General features: G+C 47.3%; 1 protein-coding gene across 1 annotated transcript in view; it reads right to left on the minus strand.

The window, feature by feature from the left end:
* The window catches only part of Ptch1 (patched 1), a 58058-nt gene that overhangs the window by 26027 nt on the left and 7359 nt on the right, over positions 1–24672 (minus strand). The window contains exons 3-12 of the mRNA XM_051151145.1: positions 13287–13476; positions 10214–10283; positions 9977–10068; positions 8412–8610; positions 8001–8122; positions 7077–7224; positions 6021–6152; positions 5516–5671; positions 4599–4697; positions 4020–4145 (exon numbers count right to left, since the gene is read on the minus strand). Of these exons, the coding sequence (XP_051007102.1) occupies positions 4020–4145; positions 4599–4697; positions 5516–5671; positions 6021–6152; positions 7077–7224; positions 8001–8122; positions 8412–8610; positions 9977–10068; positions 10214–10283; positions 13287–13476 (1334 nt within the window). The remainder of the gene's footprint in view (positions 1–4019; positions 4146–4598; positions 4698–5515; positions 5672–6020; positions 6153–7076; positions 7225–8000; positions 8123–8411; positions 8611–9976; positions 10069–10213; positions 10284–13286; positions 13477–24672) is intronic.

A 24672-nucleotide genomic window follows, 5' to 3' on the forward strand; every position in this document is an offset into this window, starting at 1 on the left:
GAAGGTACAGGACAGGAGAGGTGCTGTGACAGGTGATGGGAGGCCAGGCTGTCAGTATGCTTCAATTGCATTTTCACAGAAACCAGGTTGTGAACATTTGCCTCAGAACCATTACCTAAAAAGCCTGAGGCTTCCCAGGCAATTAGATTCAGATGGAGGCCTGACACAAAGTCTTCATCTTAACTGGGTTGGAAGCTCTTGTTGGGGATGGTGACTTCCTGAAATTGTCTACTCACATTAAGTGTGAACTGCTGACCAATTAGATGCAGGGAATGCTGGGAAGTACAAGAATAAGACTCAAAGCCAAGCGATATAGTGACGGATGCCCAGATGCAGAGGCAGGTGGATCTCCTGAGTTTGAGGCCAGTCTGGTCTACAGAGTGAGTTCCAAGATAGTCAGGGCTTACACAGAGAAACCCTGCCTCGAAAACCCAACCCAACCTAAAAAAGACCAGAGATTTTCCAAGAAGAAAGTCATGCGGGGGGAACGAATCCTATTAGCTTTTTAATTTCAGTCATGTGTACAGCTCAGGAGTAGGATACAGAGATATACCCTCAGCATCTCTGGAGGGCAGAGACTCCCAAAGCTGGTAAGCCTCACAAGCACCTGGGCAGCAGGTGCTGCCATGGCAACACAAGCTTTCCACAGAGGCTCATCAAGAAGCCTGACAGACAGTATCCTTGCTCATTTGGACAGAAGCGGGGGGGTCGAGAGAAACCCGTAACATCCCCGCTGACCTGTTTTCTGATGATATGTTACATATTTAGAGGGAAAAAATCACTTTCGGCAAAGAAAACAAAACGAACGTTGACAACCCCACCATTGTCAAAACCTTGAAAGCAATTAGCAAGGATTTCTCAAGTAAGGCAGAACGGTCTCTGCAAAGGAAGATGAGATTTAAAACAACAATGAAAAGAAATCCTAAGTAAGTCAGAGAATCTGGTGAGAATGGCCTTGCCTGTGGCTGGGCTCCAGTTACTCGCTTAGAAAAGCTGTCCCTGTCATGCCCAGTAGCCCAGCTGAGGCACCCATAGCAGGACCCTAGCCTAAACCCTTTTACTGGGTAAGGTGTAATTCAGTGGTAAGAAAACTTCGTTGTGGGCTCCTGGGTTCAAATCGCACAGCCACACACAGAAAATTGGGGGGGGGGGGGCGGCAGGTAAGGGAGATGACTCAGTAAGTAAGAGTAGTCGGTCTGAAAAACCTGAAGGACCAGAGTTTAAAACTCTGCTGTGTAAAAATTCCCTCCAGGACGGAAACATTCTATCCCTGCAGGAAACTCTTTCAATAGGAAGGGAAAGAACTCCAAACAGCTTCAGGAAGTCCCTGTCACTGACCAGGTTCCCTAGGTCCCCTCCCTACCTGAGGAAGCCGGAGCGAGGCTGCAAAGAAGTCTGAGACCAGACCAGCTGCCTTGGAGAAATGAAGGGGAAAACAACAGAGCTGTCTGCAAGGTGTTTAGACCAAGAGGCACCCAAAAAGGACTCCCTTCAACCTGTTGAGCTGCCTGAACGTTGGGCAGCGTGCTTCAGGTACCCACCTTTGAGCAGTCACTCACACTGGCATGGGCTTTGATGATACAACTGTCTTCAAATCATTTCTGGCCCTGAAAGTGACCCCTTACCATACTTCTGTAAGTAACCCCAATAAAAATCATCGGTTCACCAAGTTGGGCTTTGCTGGTATCCATACCTCGGTCTATCGTAAGCTCAGTGTCTGGTGTGAGTAGATGTGTGTGCTGCATCTTCCCAGGACAAGTCTTGGTCACACAACCGATTCCAAGCATCCCATAAAAAGCTTAACAGTTTCTGTTTCCCATGCCTCTAACCCCAGCACCGGGGTGGACACAGGAAACTCCCAGCAGGTTACTGCCAGATAGCCCAGGTGGCTGAAAAGCTTCTAGTTTGCTGCACACTGCGCGCGCGCGCACACACACACACTCTCTCTTACACACACACACACACACACACACACACACACACACTCACTCAGATTGACTGATTGAGAGAGATTTAAAAAGCGAACCTTTATCACTAGATGAGTGAGGGTCTAGGTCTGGGGCTTTTCACTGAGGAACTGACACCACAGTGAAGGTTGATCAGGAGACCAAAGATATTTAAGAGTGGGAACCCTATTATGTAAGTCAGGGTAAAAAAGAAAAAAATCTGCCAAGTTTCCTAAGGAAAAATCCAAACGCCGCACTGTTTCATTGCAGCACAGGACCTCTGTGTCTCTCCAGATGCTCTTGGTGGCTACAGATGACAGACACACAAAACACAAAGGCCTCATTTTTGTCCCTATAAGGTGCTTACCTTGGGAGAGCTTAGCGTACTGGATTTTCTAAAAGGCTATCCTCAGGTAAACCTCACGGAGCTTTCAGAGACCACAGCGTGGGATACCATTAAAGGAGGAGGGTTTGCCTTGATGAACCATCAGTACTGAGAGGAGAGGAGAGCAGAAAATGAGGGAAAGAAAAGAAGTGTGCAAGCCGACAGAGCAGAGCAGGGAGCGCAGTGAGGGGACAGGCAGTGGAAAGGAGAGCACGGACAGAGGGTCCCAGGGTTAAAAGCTCCACCCAGCACACCATCATTCCAGAGTCAGCCGCACACGAACGAGAGCAGACGCAAGAAGAGCGTGCAGCACAAACATGCCTGTGCAAAACAGCCTCCTGAAACATCAGCGCTGCCACCGAAGCCATGGCATCTTTTCCCTTATCTTTTCTGTTTCAACACTTGGCTATTCTCACTTTCTTGGGCCTCTGGCCAGCTTTTGAGTTGACTTCATTCATTAACCCACTGCTATCTCTATTTTCATAGATGTTTATAACAACAAGCCTCTTTCGGATACTGTTCCCCCCACGGCAGGAGCTGGTGCTTATGACTGACAAAGACTCTTCTCATAGTGTCAGGTCTTTCACTAAATGTTAAGGAGGCCTTGCACCTCACCCCCAGTAGGGAGATGAAGCTCCAACACCTAAGGGATTGCTTCCACTTAGGTGCCAGATGGGTATCTAAGAGCATAAAGAGGAATACAATGAAATCTTCATCACCTTCTCTTTTGGACATGGCCCTGAGCACCTGTTGAGGAAGGAACAGTATGAAGGACTGCCAACTTAAAAACCATCTCACACAAGTACAATCCTTCAGGCCAACTGGCTACCTCATGAGTTGCAGGCCCTAGGCTAAGAAAAGGGGACACAAATGCTCCTTTCAGCTGATGCCTTAGAACTTAACTCAAGAAACTTCTACCACATCATGAACTACCCAAGAGCCTGCTTCCTCTGCTACACTGCCCACTTTAGGCTTCCTATGAACTGTTCTGCCTACTAAATATATGGCTGACAGGGCTCCACTCACACCCAGGAACATACTCCTCAGGCTAACAGCCTAAGTATGAGAGGACCTGGCTGGAAGGGATTGGGCAGAGTAATGAGACCAGCAACACAGCCTTTGCACAGTGAGTAGAAGGCACTTTAAGCTTGCTTAAGCAGTCTGAGAAGGAGTAAGGAGCCAAAGAGCACAGGAGAAAATGCAGAGGACAACAAAAGGAAAAGGCAGTGGTGCACACGGACCCCAAGAGATTCCCCCTGTAGGACAGAGCCAAGTGGCCCACACACCCTCATACAGTGTGAATGACAGTCACTCCCTGACCCAGGGCACAAACAGCCTTATCTACACACACCAGTAAAGTCTTCTATGGCCTTGGGGTGGGGCTGGAGCTGTTTAGGGAAGGTAGACATGAGGTGACCAGAAGGGGAGTATTCTAAGGATAGAGGCCAGCCAAGCGGGACCTCAAGGAGTGTTCCTGGGCCCACTGACCCACAGTACAATTCTCTAAGTTAACATCTCCTGGGGCTAAGGGTTAATAAAGCAAAGAGCCTGGGTGCCTTACCCAACAACACCAAGACCCGAATGCTGCCGACATGCGCCTGATTTGTAACATTCGTGCTGAAACCAAGAGAAGCAGAGCGCAGATGCTAAATCGCCAAGCCACAGGGACCTGCCCACTGTAAACTCACCTGGAGGGAGAACGCCCGCAGTGCAGGAATAGGGATTAACGCGGCCATGAAGAAGGCAGTGACATTGCTGATGGAAGTGAGGGCCACACTGGCTCCTGTGCGCTTGAGGCACTCCCCGGTCCTGTCCTGAGGATGACACACATTACAGTGCTGGGGGCTGCAGCCTCTACTAGCCACCCCTTAAGAGCACACTGTGGCAGTTTCTAAGACTGGTTATACCAAGGCTAAGAAACAGGGAAAAGTCACAACCACCTTGACCTCCAACACCAGGTCCTGTTGGTGCCTCCGGCATGGTCACGTGTTGCCCGTGGTTACCATCACCCAACCAGAAAGCTGAAGATAATGATGACTTAAATGCAGATCCATAGCCAAGGAAAACCACAGAGGCAAACGTGGGCTCTGTGAGTGGACGGCAACGGGGACCCACACAGGCACCCTAAATGAGGCTCCTGGGCATTTTCTCAGTGATGTGTCATTTGACTTGGGGTTGACCAGATGGTAAAAAAGATGACAGGACAAATACCAAGACAGGGAATGGGTGTTGGATGTCCCCCCAAACCTTCTTTTCCTTGCTGTTACCTCAAATGGAATCCTTTTATTCTGTCCTGTCTCACTGAACGCATGTGCCAGGAGGAAGACGTCGTCCACACCAACACCAAGAGCAAGAAATGGCAAAACCTACAGCAAGCAAACACAAGCAATGACAATGTCAGCCAAGTAAGATCTCACAGGGATGTGCCAAAGGGGAGCTTACACCAAAATTCAGGGGACAATCTACTTAGCCAATAGCTTGCACCTCTAAAATCTTTTCAGTTATGACTCAAGAGATGTTCTTACAAGCTTCTATGTTTAAGGTCCAGGCACAAGGATTTGTTTTAGAATTGGAAGTTTAAAAACCTGTCAACTCATCCCTAAAGCCCTAGTTCTTTGTCATCCCTAGACCGGCATCAGTGAGAAATGCTGAAAATATAAGGCTATGCCTTCTCGCAGACTGGACTCAGTCACCTCAGTCACTGTTGTTTTCAAAGATTCTAACGCCTACTGGAGTTTGGGAATCAGGGTCTGATATAAACTATTCTAAGTGAATGTCTCTACCTTAGCAAGAACATCTTCTGACTTAAACAAAGCAGTGTTAATACGTGTTTGTATATACGTACATGGTATATGTGCAGACATGTGTGTGACACAGCCCGTTATGTAAGGTGAGAGGGCGCTTCTAGAGAGTCTGTTCTCTCTTTTCACCTTTATATGGGCTCTAGAGATCAAACTCAAGAGACCGCCAGGTTTGCACGGCAAATGCCTTTACCCACTGAACCATTTTACTGGATCTCCGGGCTTTTAGTCCACAGACCAGATCGGCCCACTGAGAGCCAGCCCTCCCCTTTCCCTCACAGCAAAGGCTTTTTACAAACTCTTCAGATAAGACACACAGGGGGCAGGCAGGCCTGGGAAGGTGTTGGCCCAGAGGGCAGCAATGATCGGGCTCCCCATAGTACCTGAGTTGTTGCAGCATTAAAGGAGATCCCGATCAAGGAACAGAGGCCCAGTCCTGCAGCCACCGACAGTGCAACCAACAGGACGCCAGCCAGCCCCACGGCACCCTGGGACTTGGAGCAGTCCCAGCGCAGCATGGTTAAACAGGCATAGGCGAGCTGCAAGCAGAACAATTGGGGAAGGGGGGGGGGGTCAAAGGGGAATCAGAGAGAGAAGGTGGGGAGACAGAGAACAAGAGCCAAACATCAGACCGGGCAACATTCCCCCACCCATAGCCCTACATCCAAGGGAGCTGTATTTACTTCCTACAACAATACTTTACACCACCAACATCACACAACGGCACAGGGACCACTTTGGAAATCCTTACAAGGCTGAGCCGTCTGTCTCTGTCTTGGGCACACTTGTATGTATATTAGGGACAGTTGGGGAAAAAAAAAAAAAAGTAGGTGCCAACAAAGCAAAGAACTGAAGTTACGAACAAACCCGCAGTAGGCCCAGAATTACCATCAGTAGGTAGCCACTGGCCACTCGGATGACACTGACATCAGAGAAGGATTTTAGGATGTCGTCCAGGGTCGTGGTGGTGAAGGAAAGCACTTTCTGAGTGGAGTTTGGGGCAACGCTTTGATGAACCACCTGTGGTCACAAGACAAGGCTAAATTCCCAGAAGGAGCTAAAACAGTAGCATTCTCCGACAGCACCGACCTTGGGAGACACCCCCGCATCCCCCTACCCCACCCCCGCACCATGAGCTGATCCATTAATACCAGGTCCCACACATGGACAGAGGACAAGGAGAGACTTCTGCCTCTGACTGTGACTAAGGGAGAGCCAGCAGGCCTGTGGGCGGGTAGTGCCACCCAGGGAATTCTACTCTGTAACTCCAAGGTGCTCGCTCTCCCTTCCACAGCCAGATGACTGCTCCCTCTTCTTAATCCAAAAAAACACACTCATTTTTATAAACTCAACCTCCCCCCACCTCATTTGCTGGCCACTTGCAAAAGGTCACAGGCAGCTCCACAGAGGTCACCCTCTTGGGAAACAAAGGCCAGCCTCGCCTCCTCTGTCACATGACCTGACTGAGGGGGCCCTGCAGTGGTGAACAGATTCTGTTTTGCTAATGTTTTCCAGACACCTTTTCTTGCTCACCCAGCTTAAAAACAAAAACAAAACAAAGAAAAACAAAAACAAAAAACAACAACAACAAGAAAAAGTTATGCCTGGACTCTGGAGTCTACCATGAGAGTTACTGGGCGTGCTTCAGAGCACCCCAGCCAACAGTTGAGTGTCGCTTCAGACACTGCTCCCAAGACTCTCAATGGCTGGATAAAGAGAATCAAGCTTGCATCTCACGCAGTGCTCAGAATTAAAATCTGTATTGGAAAATTAACCTGATGAGGCTGGGTGCAGTGGTGTAATCCCAGCATCAGGCAGCTAAAGCAGGCGGCTAGCAGGTATGAAACCAAAATCCCACTAGACCTAAGGAGAAACAACGCTTTCCACGAGAAAAGGAAGACTAAGTTGCAAGTTGCCCTGATTTCTAGGCAGATGGAGGCTTACCTCCACGTAAGTCCTCTGCCACGCCTCCAGGATGGCTGCTGCCCTGTCCTCGTTCCAGTTGATGTGGGAGACGTAGTCGTAGCCCCTGAAGTGTTCATACATTTGCTTGGGAGTCATTAACTGGAACATGGTCTGCAGGGCATGCGCGCTGTGTGTGTCAAAGGTGAAGAGATAGACGGCAGGTCAGCACTGCCAGCAAACAGTGTGCTGTGCACCCTGAGGTCTCCTCAGACTTCGTCCCTCCTCTGTGAGCACATGTTTCCATTCAAACGAGGCCAGGATGGTTATTGCATTTAATAGATTGATGTACCATATTACAGGTGTAACCTTACAAACCTTTTACAGATAGGCCCCAAAATTAAATTAATAGGCAATTTCCTTTCTCAGTTCCTATTCCATCAAACAGGAAGTAGAGGGGAGTAGATAGCTTGACCAGATACACTGGGCTCAGGCACACACTCTCTCTGTGCAGAAATCCCAGAGACAGAATCCCGAGGGAGAAACCTCAGCCGAAACACCTGACACTTGACTGACTGGAGTCCCTGGCTGACAAAGGCTAACTCTTGCATTGCCTGCAGTTCCTGGCCTCTGACTCTTTAACAGTAAATGACACTGATCAGCTCCCACCTCTCAACTCTACACTAACACTGGATTTTCTTGCTCCATTAAGTCTACATGAGGGGGCAGACCTTCCAAAACCCTCAAATCAATAGCTGCGGCTCTGCTGAAAACTACAAATCCATTCTACAAAATGTGTCCACGAGACCTTTTTCAAGTTGGGCTGGTGTACTAGTGCTCCCCAGAGTCCAAGGACACTGAACGGCTAGCTAAGGTTAACACGAGTCCAAATGCCCATGTATAAGGAGTCACTAGAATCGTGTTGTGTGGCGGGGGGTGGTGGTGGTGGTGGTGGTGCTGGATTACCTGACCAGTTTTCCAGTGGCATTCTTGACTGTGCCACCCACAATCAACTCCTCCTGCCAATGCATATACTTCCTGGATAAACCTTGACATCCACCATTCAAAACAAGGGCCACATCAAGAGGCTGTAATAAAAAGACAGCCACATAATTATGGGAATTAGTAGGCAGGTCACATGCCTCGTTAGAATCCAGTGAGCTAAGGGCTTGTTTGTTTCAGAGAAAACATTAATAACAAGGCTAATGAGGGCTACGCTGAAACTCAGCAGCAAAACTTAGCTCTGTTACACACACTAAATTAGAAGGAAACAGAAGTCATGGCAAATAAAATCTTAAAGATGAAATCATAAAGAGAACCTGTCAATGAAAACAGAAAAGGCTTCCCCCCCACCCCCAGCACTTTCTGAAAACTCACTTTGGTTGAATTTTTGTTGGGGGCTGTGGCAGGGCAATCTGGGTCGGCTGGGTTGAGGCAGGGCCGGTCCATGTACCCATGGCCAACTTCGGCTTTATTCAGCATTTCCTCCCAGCTGTCCACTTGGTAGTTTATTTTCTTTAACTCTTCTAGGAATTCCAAGGGGTCAAAGTTTGTCCACCGCAAAGGAGGCTTACCTCTGCGAAAGAAATTAAGAGGTGAGGCCATGAAAAAAAAATGGCTTCAGACAGGCAGGAGGGCACCACAGCTGCATCTGTCCAAAACAGGCTTTTCAAAGCCTAATTCTGGAATTTGAGTATAAAGGAAAAAAATATAAACATCCCTTCCCAGTAAAGCCACTTGCAAACTTAAGTCAAGAAAAGAATTCATGGCTGAAGACGGCAAGCAGAGAGCTTGCAAATTAACACAAACAACAGAGAATCTTAATCCCCTAGTATTGTATTTAATATCTTTTAAAAATTAGCCAATGGGGGGTGGGGGGAAGGATACTTATAAGCAGAACACCAAGATCCAAAATTAAAAACCCAAAAAGCAAATCACAATATTACATTAGCACCTGCCAGCTTAAAAACTGCTTTCTGAATGGGACCAACCAAAGTATTTGATCTGTTACCTTTAACAATTCATTCTTATGCGTTGTCTCTGACAGGCTGGCAGTGGGGTGGGTAAGCCCCCCATGGGCTCTGCCATCACCACCATCACAGCCACTTCCCCCCACACTCACTTTGGAAATTGTGCTGTTGACAGACCAGAAAGGCTTTTGGCTGCCTGTTATGTGGTTCAAACCGCACTGTAGCTGCTTAACCAGGCTGAAGTCATTATTCAGGCTCTCCCAACCAGAAAACACAAAACCCCTTATTTCCCATCTAAAACTGTATGCTGAAGGTCAGGGGATGGCCACTGCAAATTGCTTTTGCAGATATGTGCGGGCCAGGACGGAAACAATAATCCAAGCATTAACTCTTGGATAATTAGCTGAAAAGCATCTATACTGAGTAACCATCATTCTTTCAATGATGCAGTATATATGTAATTCCAAAGCACTGGACTATGAAGCATCCCTTGTCAAGGCCAGCATAGACAGCACATTTCCCCCGTATACATCACCACCATGATCCAAACAAGGCTAATATTTTACTCTGCAGGAAGATCTTGAACCTTAGTTTGAAGTATTTCATTGTGACATGTAACCTGTAATAAATTCTCTTCTTAAGTGCCTGAGCACTAGCCTGCATAACTACAAGCATTTTATAAAGAGTTTTTTAAAAAATTGCACAGACTGTGTGGCAATTTGCATTTTATTTGCATATAAATAGGTTGGTAAAAGTGAATGAAATTTAATGACGCCTACAGAACTGTTTTTGAAAAGAGGAAAAAAAAAACATTCTGCTGAAATCCCCTCTTCTCCCCACCAGTCACTCAGAAATGCGCACAGAATTTCAATGTTTTTATTTCTTGTCCAAAACTGAAACAGAATAAACAATGGTAAGCCACACCGGAAACAGTCACCAAACCCGGCAATCTGACACCAAGGGTATACTTACAGGAGGTACGCTGTCCCCGACTGTAACTTTGCCCCTTCCCAGAAGCAGTCCAGAGGTGTAATGATCAAGCAAGGATAAAGGTATTCTATTATCTGTCAAAGCAGAGAACAGCAGGGGTGCGTCAGGCTAACACTTGCACTGGGGTGGTTTCCAGAGATTTTTGAACATTTCCCCCTCTTTACAAACAAGAAAAAAACAAAACAAACAAACAAAAACAAAACAAAAATAAAACCATACCTGATCCATGTAACCTGTTTCTGTGATAAGTTCCCCTGATTTGTAGCACAAATGTTCCAACTTCCACTGCCTATTGGGATGAAAAGCAGAGAAAAATAAAGAAGCAAAACAAAACACTTCTTACTGCAATGAAATGAGCTTAAAACAGAAAAACAGGACTTATCAAAAGGCTGTAATTTCGATCACGTTGAAGCATCTGTCAAAACCAGCAGAGCTTTTGCCAAGCAGAAAGCCAGCAAGCTTGCTTTAATGAACAGAGAACCCTGGATAGTAATTAACATGCGGGGTGTTTATGTAAATGAATGCTACCGAAGTACTCGAAAAGTCTTGTTTCCTTAAGTGTTCTACCAATAATCTTGTTTACACCATTAATCTGCTTTTCTACATACATTAAACGACCTGCAGCCATCCAGTGGAATGATCACAAATTCAAAATAAGTGGAGCCTGAGTTAGTGGAGCGTGTGTTGGATATATTCAGGTGGGAGAAGTATTACTGGCTTTTGTCTTTTTTACTAGCAGAAGTTACTTTTGGTCATGCTTGAAACAACATTCCTGTCCTTAATCACAGATGTTATAAACAGCTTCTGCCAGGTAGACTCAGTTCCTCGTCTGGTAGACATGACATTAAATATACTGACCATGAATTAATTTGGTTTTAGTATCTCTGGGAGAGTGGTCTGTAAACCCATGGCTTTGGAAAGAGTAAAGATAGGATATTAAAGGGATAAAATAAAAATTCACACACACAGCCCGGCGTGGTGGCGCACGCCTTTAATCCCAGCACTAGGGAGGCAGGGGCAGGTGGACTGCTGTGAGTTCGAGGCCAGCCTGGTCTACAAAGCAAGTCCAGGACAGCCAAGACTACACAGAGAAACTCTGTCTCAAAAAAAAAAAGAATCTCACACACACGTTGCTCTATGGTCTCCTTAGCTGGTCTTCACCCAAGGGCGCCTTTTGGACTTTATGTGTTCTTCCTTATGCTACCTTCTAGAACTGTCCAATCTTTTGCTCGGGGACCCCTTTGAAGTTCTACCTTCCTGACAATAATCTTTCTTTGCCTAATGCTGGTGCAAACAACCCTCTTGTGGAGCCTGGCTCCTATCCAGTACCTGGTGTACACACGGTAGGCACTGCTCACTCCTGGCTTTGTCTGTTCCTACCTGTGCTGTCTGCGTTTCTCTTCTTGGTACCAGGGCTATCCTCCTTTCCTCCTCATCATCAACCTGTTCATCATCACACACACAGAGTCTCTCTGCCGGATTTTATATATAGTGCCAGCACAGAATGTCCCATGTAAGTAGGCCTTCATTGCCACCCGATCAGCTGGTTGTGTTTGAGAGGGCACCACTGATCACTAATTGGTCATGGACCCAGAAGATGGGATTTGGAACTTGACTGATGGTTCAGTAGCCCTATGATAGTGGACAAATGTTCCATTTGACTTCACTTTAATCTTTTCATCTAAAATGTGCATACATTCGCTATGCAAGGGTTGACTCCTACGCACAGCAGTCGGGGGGCCATCCTGTCTTCCTTGAGAGCCTTCCATCTTGTTCTGAGGCATGTGAGTGCCAAGTGCCTCAGATCAGGTCTAAGCACATGATGTATGAGGGATAGCCTTGGGCATGGCAGGCTCTTCACAGCGCCTTTGACTGCCAATTTTGCCATCTAGACCAGACAGTTACTTTCTCTACAGTGCACACTACTGATGGGAGAGCAAGTCCCTAAAGTATGTCTACATATTCCCCAAAGCCTTTTCAGTAGACATCTGATCTTGGTCCTGCTCAACAATGGGCCAGAAGTACTTATGGCTCCTATTCTGAAGTAACTGACAGTATAGATGGAGGGGTGTGTGTGTTAATTTTGTTCTAAAACTCTCTTAAATAGTGTATTATGAATCTACCTCACTCAGACAACCCAGAGAACTCCCAGAGGGCTCAACACACACCCACCCCTTTGTGAGCTATGCATGCAAAGTCAGAGAGTTGAGTTCTTCCCTGTGGCTTTCCTCTCATCCCCCCACTGCCCTTCACACTGCTGACTGAGGCTACCTACCCAAAGCATAACAGCTCCAAAGGAGGGTTCAGAGATAGAGATAATTTACCAAGTTAACCAAATAGTCCTTTTGAGAAAAAAATACCTTGGGCAATGAGATAACAGGTGTACAGTCCCATCCCCCCCACCCCACCCCAGAGAATCACATTCATTTGTGGACCACACCAAGATTCTTTTTCAAAATATATTATAGATGCTGAAGAGATGGCTCAGAGGTTCAGAGGGCATGCTGTTCTTGCAGGTGACCTGGGCTCAATTCTCAACACCCACATGGCAGCTCACTCTCTAATTCCAATTCCAGACTGCACACATGTGGTACACAGACACACATGCAGGTAAACACTTATACACATTTTTAATTGAATACATCCCTAATATGAATATGACAGCTGAAAAGCTCTAGACTTCTTGACATCAACATAATGCCTCAAACAGAACATTTTATATCATGAAACTCCATTTTGTGCACAAAAATAAATATTATTATAGCCAGGGGGTGGTGGCTCAGGCTTTTAATCCCAGTACTTGAGAGGCAGAGGCAGGCGGATCTCTGTGAGTTCAAGGCCAATCTGGTCTACAGAGCGAGTCCAGGACAGCCAGGGCTACACAGAGAAATCCTGTCTCGGAAAAAAACCATTAAAAACCAAAAAATTATATAAGGTATACTGAAACATAAAGTCAACTCTGTCTTCAGTCTTGAATCTTGCCCCTAATATATCTTATTACCTATGGAAACACTCCAAAATAAATATAAATGTTTAAACGTTGAGACACCTCTGGGTCCCGAGCACTTCGGACAAGGAACAGTCGGTGTGTGGTGTTCTGCTATCGAACTCTGATAACACGTCAAGGTGGGACGTGCATAGTGGCAGCATTGTGTAACATCTATGAAACCCTGGATTCTAAAGTTACCAAAAAACAAAACAAAACAAACAAACAAACAAACAAAAAACCCTGTGGGAACTAATTTCAGGGGCCTACCTGCTATACCTGTTCAGGTGACACAGGTGGCCTTACCTGTTATACATGTAGACGTGCACACGGCTGGCCTGGAGTGCTGAGTCCAGGTGTTGCAGGAGAGCCTCTGTGGTCAAGACATTAGCGCCTTCTTCTTTCGGAGTCTGTATCATGAGTTGAGGATTAAACATAGCCTCTTCTCCTATCTTCTGGCGGGTATAATTTAATTCTCGACTCACTCGTCCACCAACTGACAAACACGGACAGGTATTGGTCAGAACAGAACTCACCTCAAATCTCTGTTGTCTCACTTGCTAAGAGACGGATTCAGGAACAAGGAACAAGCTAGCGATGGAATGTGAGTTAGTAGCAAGGCTGGGTTTGCAAATGGTAAGCCTAATAAAACACCACCTGTAAGCTTGGAGCTGTCTGGCCTGTCACACACCCACATCTACGGGATACAGTCTGACTTTGACGTTGTGTGTCTCTAAAGGGGAAAGGGGGCATGAAAACTCGATATACTTTTTCCCTGCAGGCCAGACCAAAATACCCCATTTAGTCTCTTTTGCTCATATAAACAATGTGGCCTGCAGCACATTTCATGATAAATGGCTTCAATTTCAATGGCTAACACTTTCTTGAGTAGTTTAGACATGGTAACAAGGAAAAAGCCACAGGAAGGTGGTCAGTGCGTGTTCACAACACAGCCTACGGGCAGACAAAGACAGTGAGTCAAGCAAAAAGGCCAGGGCAACTCCACAGCAGGGGGACAATGCAGTCATGGCTACTGCCCCTGGAACCTGCTTCCATAAGCATCTCCTGGTCAGCGCCCAGAAAACACAGGTGCCAGGCTCTGAGTCACCCAGGGGGAGCGCAACCTGTGTCTGCAAGCTCCCAAGTGAGGCTGAACCTGCTACTGAGGCCAACAAGGTGCCCTGCCCATACCAGCTCGGATCTCCTACAAGTTGGCTAAAGCTAGACACGCTGGCAACCAGCCCCACCTGACCCTGCTCTAAAACTATTTTTACTCAGGCTCTCCTTTCTGTGTACGTACAGACGTGTGTACACTAGGTTTTGGGAGTGAACCAAGCTCAGAATGGCACCTCTGTGCTGAGAGCCACCTTAGGAAGACAGAGGGTCTGCTGTCCGTGTGTGCACACACACGCTCCAAGGCTAAGGAAGCCGGTCTGAATAGTCCCCAAAGTCACCGATAAGCTCAGTGTTTCAGAAAAGGAGGCCTCCGGCTATAGCTCAGAAAGAACTCAGTGACTGTCACTTTCCCACGAGGAAGAATCCTTTTTCTTCAAGTTTAGTATTCAAGGACATAAACATTTGGTTTGGGAAAGTAAGTAAGTACTGAGAACAGTGGGGTGTTTGGTTCTCTTGGCATATTTTATAAACAAGGGGGGGCAGGCTAAAAAGCAAACAATGCCCTCATTAGGAAAGCTAGCGCGGAATCTCGAGCTGGCAGGGCCCTACGAGTAGGTCCACGAAGCCGCCAAGGCCACCATGGAGCTCTGAGGTGAGGCGAAAAAGTATTGTATGGCTGTGGGAGGAGAGCAGCAAAAGGCTCAAAAAAAGAAAAAAAAAGTATTCGAAGTGTGCAGACAGCTTGACGAATGCCAAGGGATATGGCTGAGGGCTTCAGCAATGTCAAGCTAAGGAAAAGCAGGACTAGGGGTGTGGCTCGGTACTGGCCTGGCATTCACAAAGTCCTGAGTTCCAGCTCCAGAGCCAGGGAAACTGGGAAACGGTCTGGAACAGAGGATGCACAGCCCTCTCATGGACCAGACAAGCCTCTTTTCACTGTGGCCAGAGTCAGAACCCAGACTTGCAGCCAACTAGCCAACTAAATTTGACATCTGCGGGTATAGAAGCACCTGGAAGCTAAAGGGGCCATGTTTGGTTCAGGTCACTTCTGAAAAAGCAACAACGCTGCACGTGAGGGACCTCAGCCCAATACCTGCTCAACTTCTTTTTATTTTTCCTGGTAATGTCACATCTCATACCCCAAACTTAGAACACCCCCTGGAGCTCCCTGAGCTTCCTTTGTCCTCTTGTGACCAGATCCTGCTCAGCTGCTTGGTGCCTCGCTTGCTTTTTAAATGAAAACTCAGGTGACTTCAAACCAAGTGGAATGATAATAATTAATAACGGTAGTGTTTAAAAAGAAAAAGTCAAGCAACAAAGCAGAGAGTCCCTCCTTCCCCAACACACAACTGCTTTTACAGCTGGGAGCTATCCACGCAAATCAAGACAGTTTGACCGGGTTCCACCCCTGACCCCAAGGGGCTTAACAGACAAGTCACTATTTACAGCACTCACAGAAATAAGAAACCCACTGCGCAGCCTAAGTCATACGGCTAAGGGTAACCCAGCACAGGACATTTCAGAAAGGAGAATCTCAAAACAGGAAATGTAATTCGCAGGCTCTATTTTTCCACCCTGTGGTATATGTTAAAATAAATGCACTTTAAGCAACTCAACATCCATGCTACCTTTAGGGGCATGTGAGTTCGTTCCTCTCTTTTCTCTCATGGTAAGTATCTGCAAGTATCTTTTTTGAAACATTTATTATTACTCATCATGTGTATTGATTAGTGTGTGTGTGAGGGTGTGTGTCTGAGTGAGCTGTGCACATCAGATTGGCCTGGAGCTGGAGGTACAGGTGGGTGTGAGTTCCTCTATGTGGTGCAGGGTATTTGGGTTCTCTGCGAGAGCAGTTTGCTCTCTTCACTGGTGGGCCCTCTCTGTTAGGAATCTTATCTATGTGACAGTCAGGGCCAGTCAATGCAAGGTCATGGAACAAGCTGACAGAATTGCAAACCTCACAAGATGATCACTGATAGGTTTCCCTCTGCCTCTACATTTCAATGTATGTAACTTGAGTGTTTTGGCCAAATGACTGGCTAGCCAGTACATCTGGCCACTGCTCATTTCATGTCACCCACAGTTGCTTAAACAACTCGACTGACTCACTCAGCGTCTATCTCTGGGTGCGCACAATGCATGGCATGGGGTGTGCGTTGAGGAGTAGGAAGGCTTGGTGGACAGGACCAGGATGCCTTTCTGCTGCTCTGCTCCAAGAGGGCTACAGGGCCCACAGCATGAACAGGCAATGCTAAGAAAACCGGGTGTTGTGAAGGAAAATAAGGTAAGGAAGGGAAGGGAAAATTGAAACTTAGTGACTCTGAAGGGCTGGGGTACATCATTCTGAAGCAGAGGGCAGCAACTGCAGAGCCATTAGATTTCTTCAGGGAGAGAAAAGAGGCCAGTGCAGCTGGAACCTGCTGAGATCTGATTATGTCACTCACTTGGTTGCTCCAGGAGGTTCAGCCCATGAAATATACCCAGGATCCCTGACTGCAGTGTTCAAAACTGTCTTCCAGCAGCACCCAAGGCACTCTGAACAAGCCTCTGCGACCGAGCAACTTTTAAACCCACCTGACTCTTGCTAGCTACCTTGGCAGACACCCATGGCGAATCACGGCAGGGCAGCCTGAAGCGGTTCATTCAGTACCTTTCTGTTTTCCGGATGCTCTGACACCACAGAACCCACTGCAGATGATTACAGCCCTGCAGGGAAGAGCAGGGCTCCAACCCGCCAACTTAAAAAGGTGTGAAGGGTACAGGGTCTTGAGAGGGGAGGTGATCCCATTTACTATGTACAGCATAGTAATCAAAGTTCTGTAATCTAAAATTAATTTGGTTTGGACTTAGGATGTAGTTTAGTGACCGAAGATAGGAGGCACAGGGTTCAATGCCAAGAAGGAAGGAAGGAAAGGACGGAGGGAAGGAGAGAGAGAGAAGAAGGGAGAAAAAAAACCTTCCTAGACATGTGGATTAAAAACAAATGTAAGGGCTGAAGAGAGGCACTGCAGTTAAGAATATTTCTAGGAGTTCAGCTTAGCAACCATTTCAGGTGACTCCCAAGTGCCTACAACTCCAGCTCCAGGGAACCTAATGTCTCCTGTCTCTTGACTCCTTGAGTACTGTATTTGCATATCCACCTGCAGACCACACCCACAAACACACAATTAAAAACAAGGAAAGAAGGAAGGAAGGAAGGAAGGAAGGAAACTAGGTAAGTTCAACTGCCCAAAGAAGGGGAGGAAGCACTCTGCTCGTTTGCAGGTTAAGAAATCCCGGTTCGATCCCTGGCCAAGCACTGCAGGAAGCAGGGATGGTGGTGCATCCCTGCAACCCCTGCTCTCTAGATGGACAATCAGAAGCTCAAGGTCATCCTTAGCTACATAGTGACTTTAAGGAAAGACCAGCCTGGACCACATTAAGAACCTGTCCAGTTAACTAATAAATGGGTCCAATACAAAGATAACCTTGTTTCAACTTTTAATCCTTCACATACCTAAATGTATTATCTCTAACAAGAGAATAACCACTGGCCTCTCAGGGTCCCAAGACGTGCAAAACAATCTTTTTCTGCATTGCTTAACACTGCATCTGCAGAGTTCTGAGAAACTTTGTGGCTGCTCCTCAGGCCAGGCACTGAGCACCCAAGACCCATTTCCAGCGCCACCACTGGAGGAGGGAGATTTGGGAAGGCCAGAGAGGGGATATTAGAGGCAGTACTGATCTAATCCAACTCTCCTGGCCAGCTTCCTCAAATCCAGAGTATGGGTACCTCAGAGGTGGTTGAAGCATCAAATTCTGTATCCCAGAGTACAATAAGCTCATGGTTTGAGCTTTGAGAATGCAGATAAATGGCTTCCATCTTACTCAACAGCCAGTAATGGTGCGTTGACTATTTTGTCGCCACTTAAGGAAGCTGCCCTCTTTAGCAGGACTCCAAGGAGCCATGGCCATTTTCCTTCTGGTCCCTCCAGAGAGTCCAGACCCTTCCTTCTTTTAAAGTCTACATGCATCTCGTTCTCCACAAATCTAAAGGTGACACCAGTACTTTGAAAGAAGTGACACAAGCATCGCTTCTGCCATGAATTTCTCAATCAGGCTCTGTGTATCCTTTTCTCATACCATCCAGCATGGTTTTCCAAAGGGAAGCGTGGGCAGAGCATTCGACCAAGCCCAATCCTCTGAGTAGGCACTGTTCCAATCTGCTGTGGACCTGAGACCTTCCCCTGCGATGTCCCCTACTGAACAGGTCTGCATTTCACATAGCCTAAGTAAAACATGTCTCCAGCATTCACAATAAAAGTTTTCAGCGAAAGCCCTTGTGAAAAGCTCGGATCATCTATAGAATGATCATCTGAAGGTTCAAACCAAGGTGTTACGTTTAAAGCTCCATGAATTCCAAGTCCACTTATCCCCCACAAGTGAATGACAGGACAAAAAAGAGAGCACTGCACACACTCAGAGTGTGTTGCACAAATAAATGAATGAATGGCCTCAGTACAGAGCCCTGGGAACAGGCAGTCATCTGTATAAGATATTAATTCCCCCCAAAGCCCCCAAAAGTCAGTCAGTCAAAACAAATGACCCTTTCAGCCTGAAAAAGTACCCACTCAGAGTCCAATTAGGAAACCGGGGTCTGTGCATATGAGGGCGCATTCACACTTGGCTAATCCTGTGAATTATCTAGCAGTCTCCCCTCCCCTCCCCTCCCCCAGTTGCTTCAGGTCCTTCTTTCAATGATGTGACTAGCTACCAAGAGGCCAAAAGATGCATACTGCTAAAAACGACAACCTGCGAAACTACTGGCACGGACTCATATCTCTCTGGGGGCGGGGGGGAGGGGGGCCGGGAAATCAGTAGTAATGTCAGTAGTAAACTGGCTGAAAACCCAGGGTTGAGGTTTAGGCACGCTCCCCATCCACCTCTCTTATGGGGGAGGGGTGCAGCTTTTATTTCCTTTCTATCATATTAAGTGCCTACCATTGGAAAATGCTGGAATCAGTTCAAACCACACTGGTCCCTCCTGAAAGGACAATCACACAAAAACACACTGAAAGCAAAGCACATCCATTCACACTAACCCACACACCTTGGACAGCTGAAGGCAGGTAGTGTGTGTGTGCAGGCACCCACCAGAGCACTGGGGCAGGCAGGCAGGCAGGCAGGCATCCATGCCCTGCTCCATGCCCACCCCCAACCCCACACACCAGCAGCTTGCTGTGCCATCTGTTACCAGCCTGGCCAGGGCTGCTTCCTCTGAATGGCTTTCCCTGAGACCAACCCTCTCGTCCTGTCGGATGCAATCAGGTCAGCCCAGCGCTCTGCCACCAGGCCTGCTGCCTGCAGCAGCTCCGGAGACAAGCCTGCATCTGTTGGTGGCCCCCTTCTTCATCAGTCATCAGCTGCAACGGAAAGGGGAAGATGTGTGTGCTCTCACCCAAATCAAACTGCAGTGCTTTCCTGCCTTCCTCACGGGCTATGCTTGCCAGGCTGTACCTCAGAGGAGTAGCGCCTCACCTGACTGCACCCCGAGGCCAGTCTGAGCGTTCTGCAGAACAATGAGCATTAAGGGAGATCGACTCCCAGAAACCGACACAAGTCATTACGTTCAGTTAAGGCCTGAGGCCTTAATTTTCAAAAATAAAAAGGGCTGCCTGACAAGGTGGCCCTTTGAAGGTAGAGGCAGGCAGATCTCTGTGAATAGAAGGCTAGCCTCCTGATCTACCGATCAAGTTCTAGGCCAGGCAGGGCACATAGTAAGGCACTGTCTCCAAAAAAAAAAAAAAAAAAAAAGTAAGTAAATAATAGAAAGGGGGGAGGCTGGGACGTCACTCAGTTAGTAGTGAATCTACCTAGCACACCCTCAGCTATAAGAGACTCTGTCTCAATAAAATAAAAACAGAAAGCAACAAAACCCAAGTATTTGCTGGCCATGGCTATGGCCTAACACCAAGCCCAAGGTCCTTCTTGGCAAGGCTGGCATCATGTCTCTTTGCCAGTCCTCTGAAAGCCCGTATCTAGAAGCATCTCCTGAAGCAGGCATGCAGAGGAGACAGTCAGTCCCCACCTTTGCAGGCAGGCAGGCTCCATGACCTCTAGCCTGTGCATCTGTGCAGGGAGTTGTGCAGCCCTGGGGGCCTGCAGCCCTGGGGGGCCACGGTCATGATTTAGTCACCATCAGGATTAGCTGGATTAGGGGGCCTGTACATAAGGACCCCCTGGTGCCAGGAGGAAGTGTCATCACCGGGTCAGCGTGGTGTGCGAACTGTATTCTGTCAACACTACCACTTCTTTCAGCCACCAGCCACAAAGTAGGGGAGGGAAGAACAGAGAAAATGCTTTGAGTGGGGTGTGTGCAAGTGCCTCACTACACCCCCCCCAACAGGCATTTCAAAATGTGGGCCTTTCTAGGCTGTCCCTTCAAACAAGGACCCAATTGGGTTTTTTTTTTTTTTTTTTTTTTTTTTTTTCTATTTTATCTGTAAAGAATTTAGTGGGACTGGTGATGATTACAGATAGATAAGGAAGTGCTACTGCCCACAGGGGGGTAAAATACACCCCAATACTCCCACACTACACACCTCATATCCACCCACACCCCACACAGATACACACTACACACACACACACACACACACACACACACACACACACACACACACCCCTTTTCCCTAACCGGACAAGCAGTTTCGGCCAAATTCCAACACTGAAACCTTGTCCTCCTTTGGTCAAAGCTCACATGTCCAAGGCCCTGTCCCTGAAGATGAAAACGGTGACCCACCCAGCAAGGAATTCTCTCCACATTTAAGGTGAAGGAAAAGCCTGTGGGTAGGAGGGAACGATGACAAAACCACAAGTTTCAAGTCTCCTTCTAGGAGACCCCCAAGTCCATTTCCCCACCCAACCCCCTTGTTCATACCCACTCAGGAAGACCTGCTTAAAGCAAACACCACTGGTAGAGAAAGTACTGGGATTTCTGCTAGTGTGCACAAGCATGTGTATATGTGTGCAACGTTACAGAACAGTCCCTCTTGCACAGAACTGGGCTGTTCCATCAAAGCAGTATCTGTTATATTTCTGTCTTTCTCTTCTGTTTGGCGTATTCACTAAGGAGAGAAAAGGAGGTAAGCTTTGGCGACCCTGACCTGCAGCTGGGACACAATGCTTTCGCACAGCCCTGCCGACCCCTGACATAAATTTTACTCCGCAGCTGGCACTTACACACTCAACATTACCATATGTATGGCTGGGCCGTGCTAATTATGCTAATCACCTGTCTAACTCGCTGCTGCGAAAAATGGTTGTATTTAGCAGTCCAGTGCTTACCAATGCAGCTTACTGTGTGGCTGAAATGTACATTCAGACGGCCCTGAATGGCAAGATTTTTCCACGTTGCTGGCTACATTCAGGCCTCAGAAAAATTTATTCAAGTCAACTGGTTTCGGTCCGCAACAAAAAAGTTACGAGAAAAAAGTGAGTGTGTTCTTGCCCTAACATTCTGGATCTGCTTGCAAGCAAAATGATAAATCAATTGGTGTGGGAAACAAAAAGGGAGAGAGATTTCTTTGGGGAGCCCATGTGAAACTGTAGCCTATTTAAAAAAAAAAGTAGGAAAAAAAAGGGAGAAAAAGGGGGTCACCCTATCCCCCAAATCTCTAGAGAGAGCAGCTAACAGTTATTTACTCTTAATCCAAAGTGTCTCAAACTGCAAGTGTGAGTTGCAATTGAGCAAGGTATTAGACGTGCTTTTCCTGGACCGTACATAGATTAAAATGACTGGACACCTTTTTAACTTATTATGACAGTGTGAGAACCTACCAAAGGGAGACAGGTAAAAAATGACCTCAAGCAGCTAGGAAAAAAATGTTTTGGAATTTTCTTCCCTAGAAAGACTATTTAAACAGAGGCATGTGTGAGGTTTAACTCCAGTTTGTGAAGGCTTCTTGTTTCCCACTAAAGGAGCAAAGAAAACTAAGGAGTGTGGGAGGAAAGGGTGGGGGAGGGGAAGATGGGCAGACTGGGTGTGGGGGTGGGTGAGGGGGCGAAGGCAGGGAGTCAAGAAGCCTCTATTTTCTGTAATCTCAAATTTCCTGTTTTTACTATTACCATTTCTTAAAGGAGTACTTCCCGGAGCACGCTACGGATGGATTTCTGAAATCAGGAAAATATTAGAGCAGTTATTTTAACAATCGCCAAAATCCGATTTCCTCCTAACTCACAAAATATGTTCCTTTTTTCCTTAACTGTGAGTCTGGTCCGTCTGAGGACAGCTGAACACAAGTTCTGTGGTCTCTCACTCTAGACCGTCCAACTTTTTAACTGTCTACAGCACTGTAAAAACACACCTAAGTGGACAGCAAGCAGGCAGGTGCCCAGGCACTCGCCCCCTCGGCCAGGTACAGCATCCTGCCTCCCTCTAGAAAGCACAGTAGGCTGTCTGACAAGGTATCTGAGCCACCTCCTAGCGCTACACCAGAACAGCCTTGTGATAAATCTTGAACTTAAACCAAGGTGAACCAACCCAGCAGGCTTTCTCTGACACAGTAGGAGGTCCTGAGGAGAGCTGGCCTCTCTTGGCCTAGCTTCCCCTTACTTTTCAATTTAACTAAGAGCAGATGGCAAAAATGATGTTCACAGTAACTTCAGAATGCTTCTTGAAGGACACAGCTTTCTTCCTACTCATTCCCAACCCCCATGCTAGTCAACGTGGGAGGGGGCAACAGTGGGGCTAGAAGTCAGAGCTTTGGGCGGCCTAGCAGGTGCTGCACTCTACTGAGCCTCCCCTCCCCCCCTGTAGAAAAGGCACGTTGCTTCTTTACTGCATCTGAACGCAGGTTGCCGTTAGCTGCCTTTCAAGGTGTTAATTTATCTGGCTTTTGGACTGCCAAATCTTGCTTGTGTAACCCTTAACTCAAGCAGAACCACTGTCCTCGGTGGACAGCCAAGGGCCTGCTCTTGCTCCTCTGAGTCCTCCGGCGGCGGCGGCTTTTCTTAAATAAGAGATGGACCACCCTGCCTCGTGGCACAGAGCGGTGTTTACATTGCAATCCCTGACTATGTAATACATCTGGCATTTTTGGGCAGGATCCCTGAGCTAGTAGCCAGAAGCCCTTAAGCACACTGACTGAAAGCCCATTTCCAGTTCCTTGTGCTTTCCTCTGTCCATGTCCCATCAAGAGCTGCTAAACTGAGCAGGCCTACAGCTGCTGCCCTTCATTTACCCTTCCAGGAGGGATGTTGAGTGCCTACTGGGGACCTGCTTCTTCACTTGGCCTCACCTCCACCCCCGACTGTCCAAGCCAAGTCACACCTGCGCTTGGATCACAAGGAAGGTCCCGCCTTCTCACACTAAACCTCTCCAACGACGAAGACCTTGTCTTTCATTCGCAGGTACTTGACTGTCCACCACCAAAACAGTTTCTTTAACACAAGGCAACTGTTTTGCCAACCAGGCTCTAACCTCCAATTAAATCCCAACACCTCCCCTCCCAGGAGAAGGGGATGGCATGCAACTCTCCTGACAGTGGGCTCCTACCTGTACACCTCCCAACATTCAGGCAGTTCCTCAACAGCAGCATTTTACTGTCTAGGATGGCTAATTTTTTTCCCTACTAAATCTACTTAAATGCTGATGCCCAGAAAAAAAAAATTCAATGCAGTTCATAGCGTTTATCAGTCTAATATAAAAGGGCCAACAATCTGATTTTTGAAAGGGAGAAACCCTGTAAGGCACCCAAATCCAGAGATTTGGAGGGAGGAAGAAGCAACAAACGGGTTTGCATTTCCAGGGCAACCCTAACTGTATCTGTGCTTCAAAAATGTTCCCACTGAGAATATTCCAAGAGCATCCGTCCTCCTTCTGTCTAGGCTGAGCTGCCTTCCCCAGAAGAGCCTTGTGCACTCTGGGATGTCAAAAGAGATCTCTCATGAGGACAAAGCATCTAAGGCCAAAATGTGGATAAGAGAAGTCAGGCCTCTCCTGTCTCTATCAAAGCGCCATGTTCCCTCTGGTTCTGATGGGTGTCCCACCCAGGGACAGGCTGAAGCAGGGAGGGACCGCCATGGCAGTTTGTGTCTCAGCAGCTCAGAGACCTGCACGGCCCACTCTCCCTTACATGGTGCCACACAAGACTTGTTTCGCAGACTCTTTGGCCACTTTATGCACACAGAAAGAACATGCCCACAGGCCCTAAAGTTACCTTATAAGTCTGTCAAAATGCCAGAAATCCTCACCAGGAAAAGCAACTATTCTGTGGGTCGGAGCCCAGTAGAGTGCTCCACAGACTGCACCACAAGTCAGAGGCCACGGTGGCTCAGAAGAACACATCTACTGATTCCTTCTTAATTGACAGGACAGAAAACTTTTTAGATTTGACCCACTTGGGAGGAAATGAACTTGTGCAGTTTAGGGGAGAGAGAGAGAAAGAGAGAGAGAGAGAGAAAGGTGGAAGCAAGGGGTGGGTGACAACAGATAGGAGGGAAGAGTTAGAAAGTAGCCTGTCAGGAGCCTGTAACAGTCACTGGAAATAACTGTAATACAATATGAAAATCCTAGGGGCACAGTGATTTTTTTTTT

Source organism: Acomys russatus, chromosome 9 (assembly GCF_903995435.1).
Source record: "Acomys russatus chromosome 9, mAcoRus1.1, whole genome shotgun sequence".
NCBI classification, from domain to species: domain Eukaryota; kingdom Metazoa; phylum Chordata; class Mammalia; order Rodentia; family Muridae; genus Acomys; species Acomys russatus.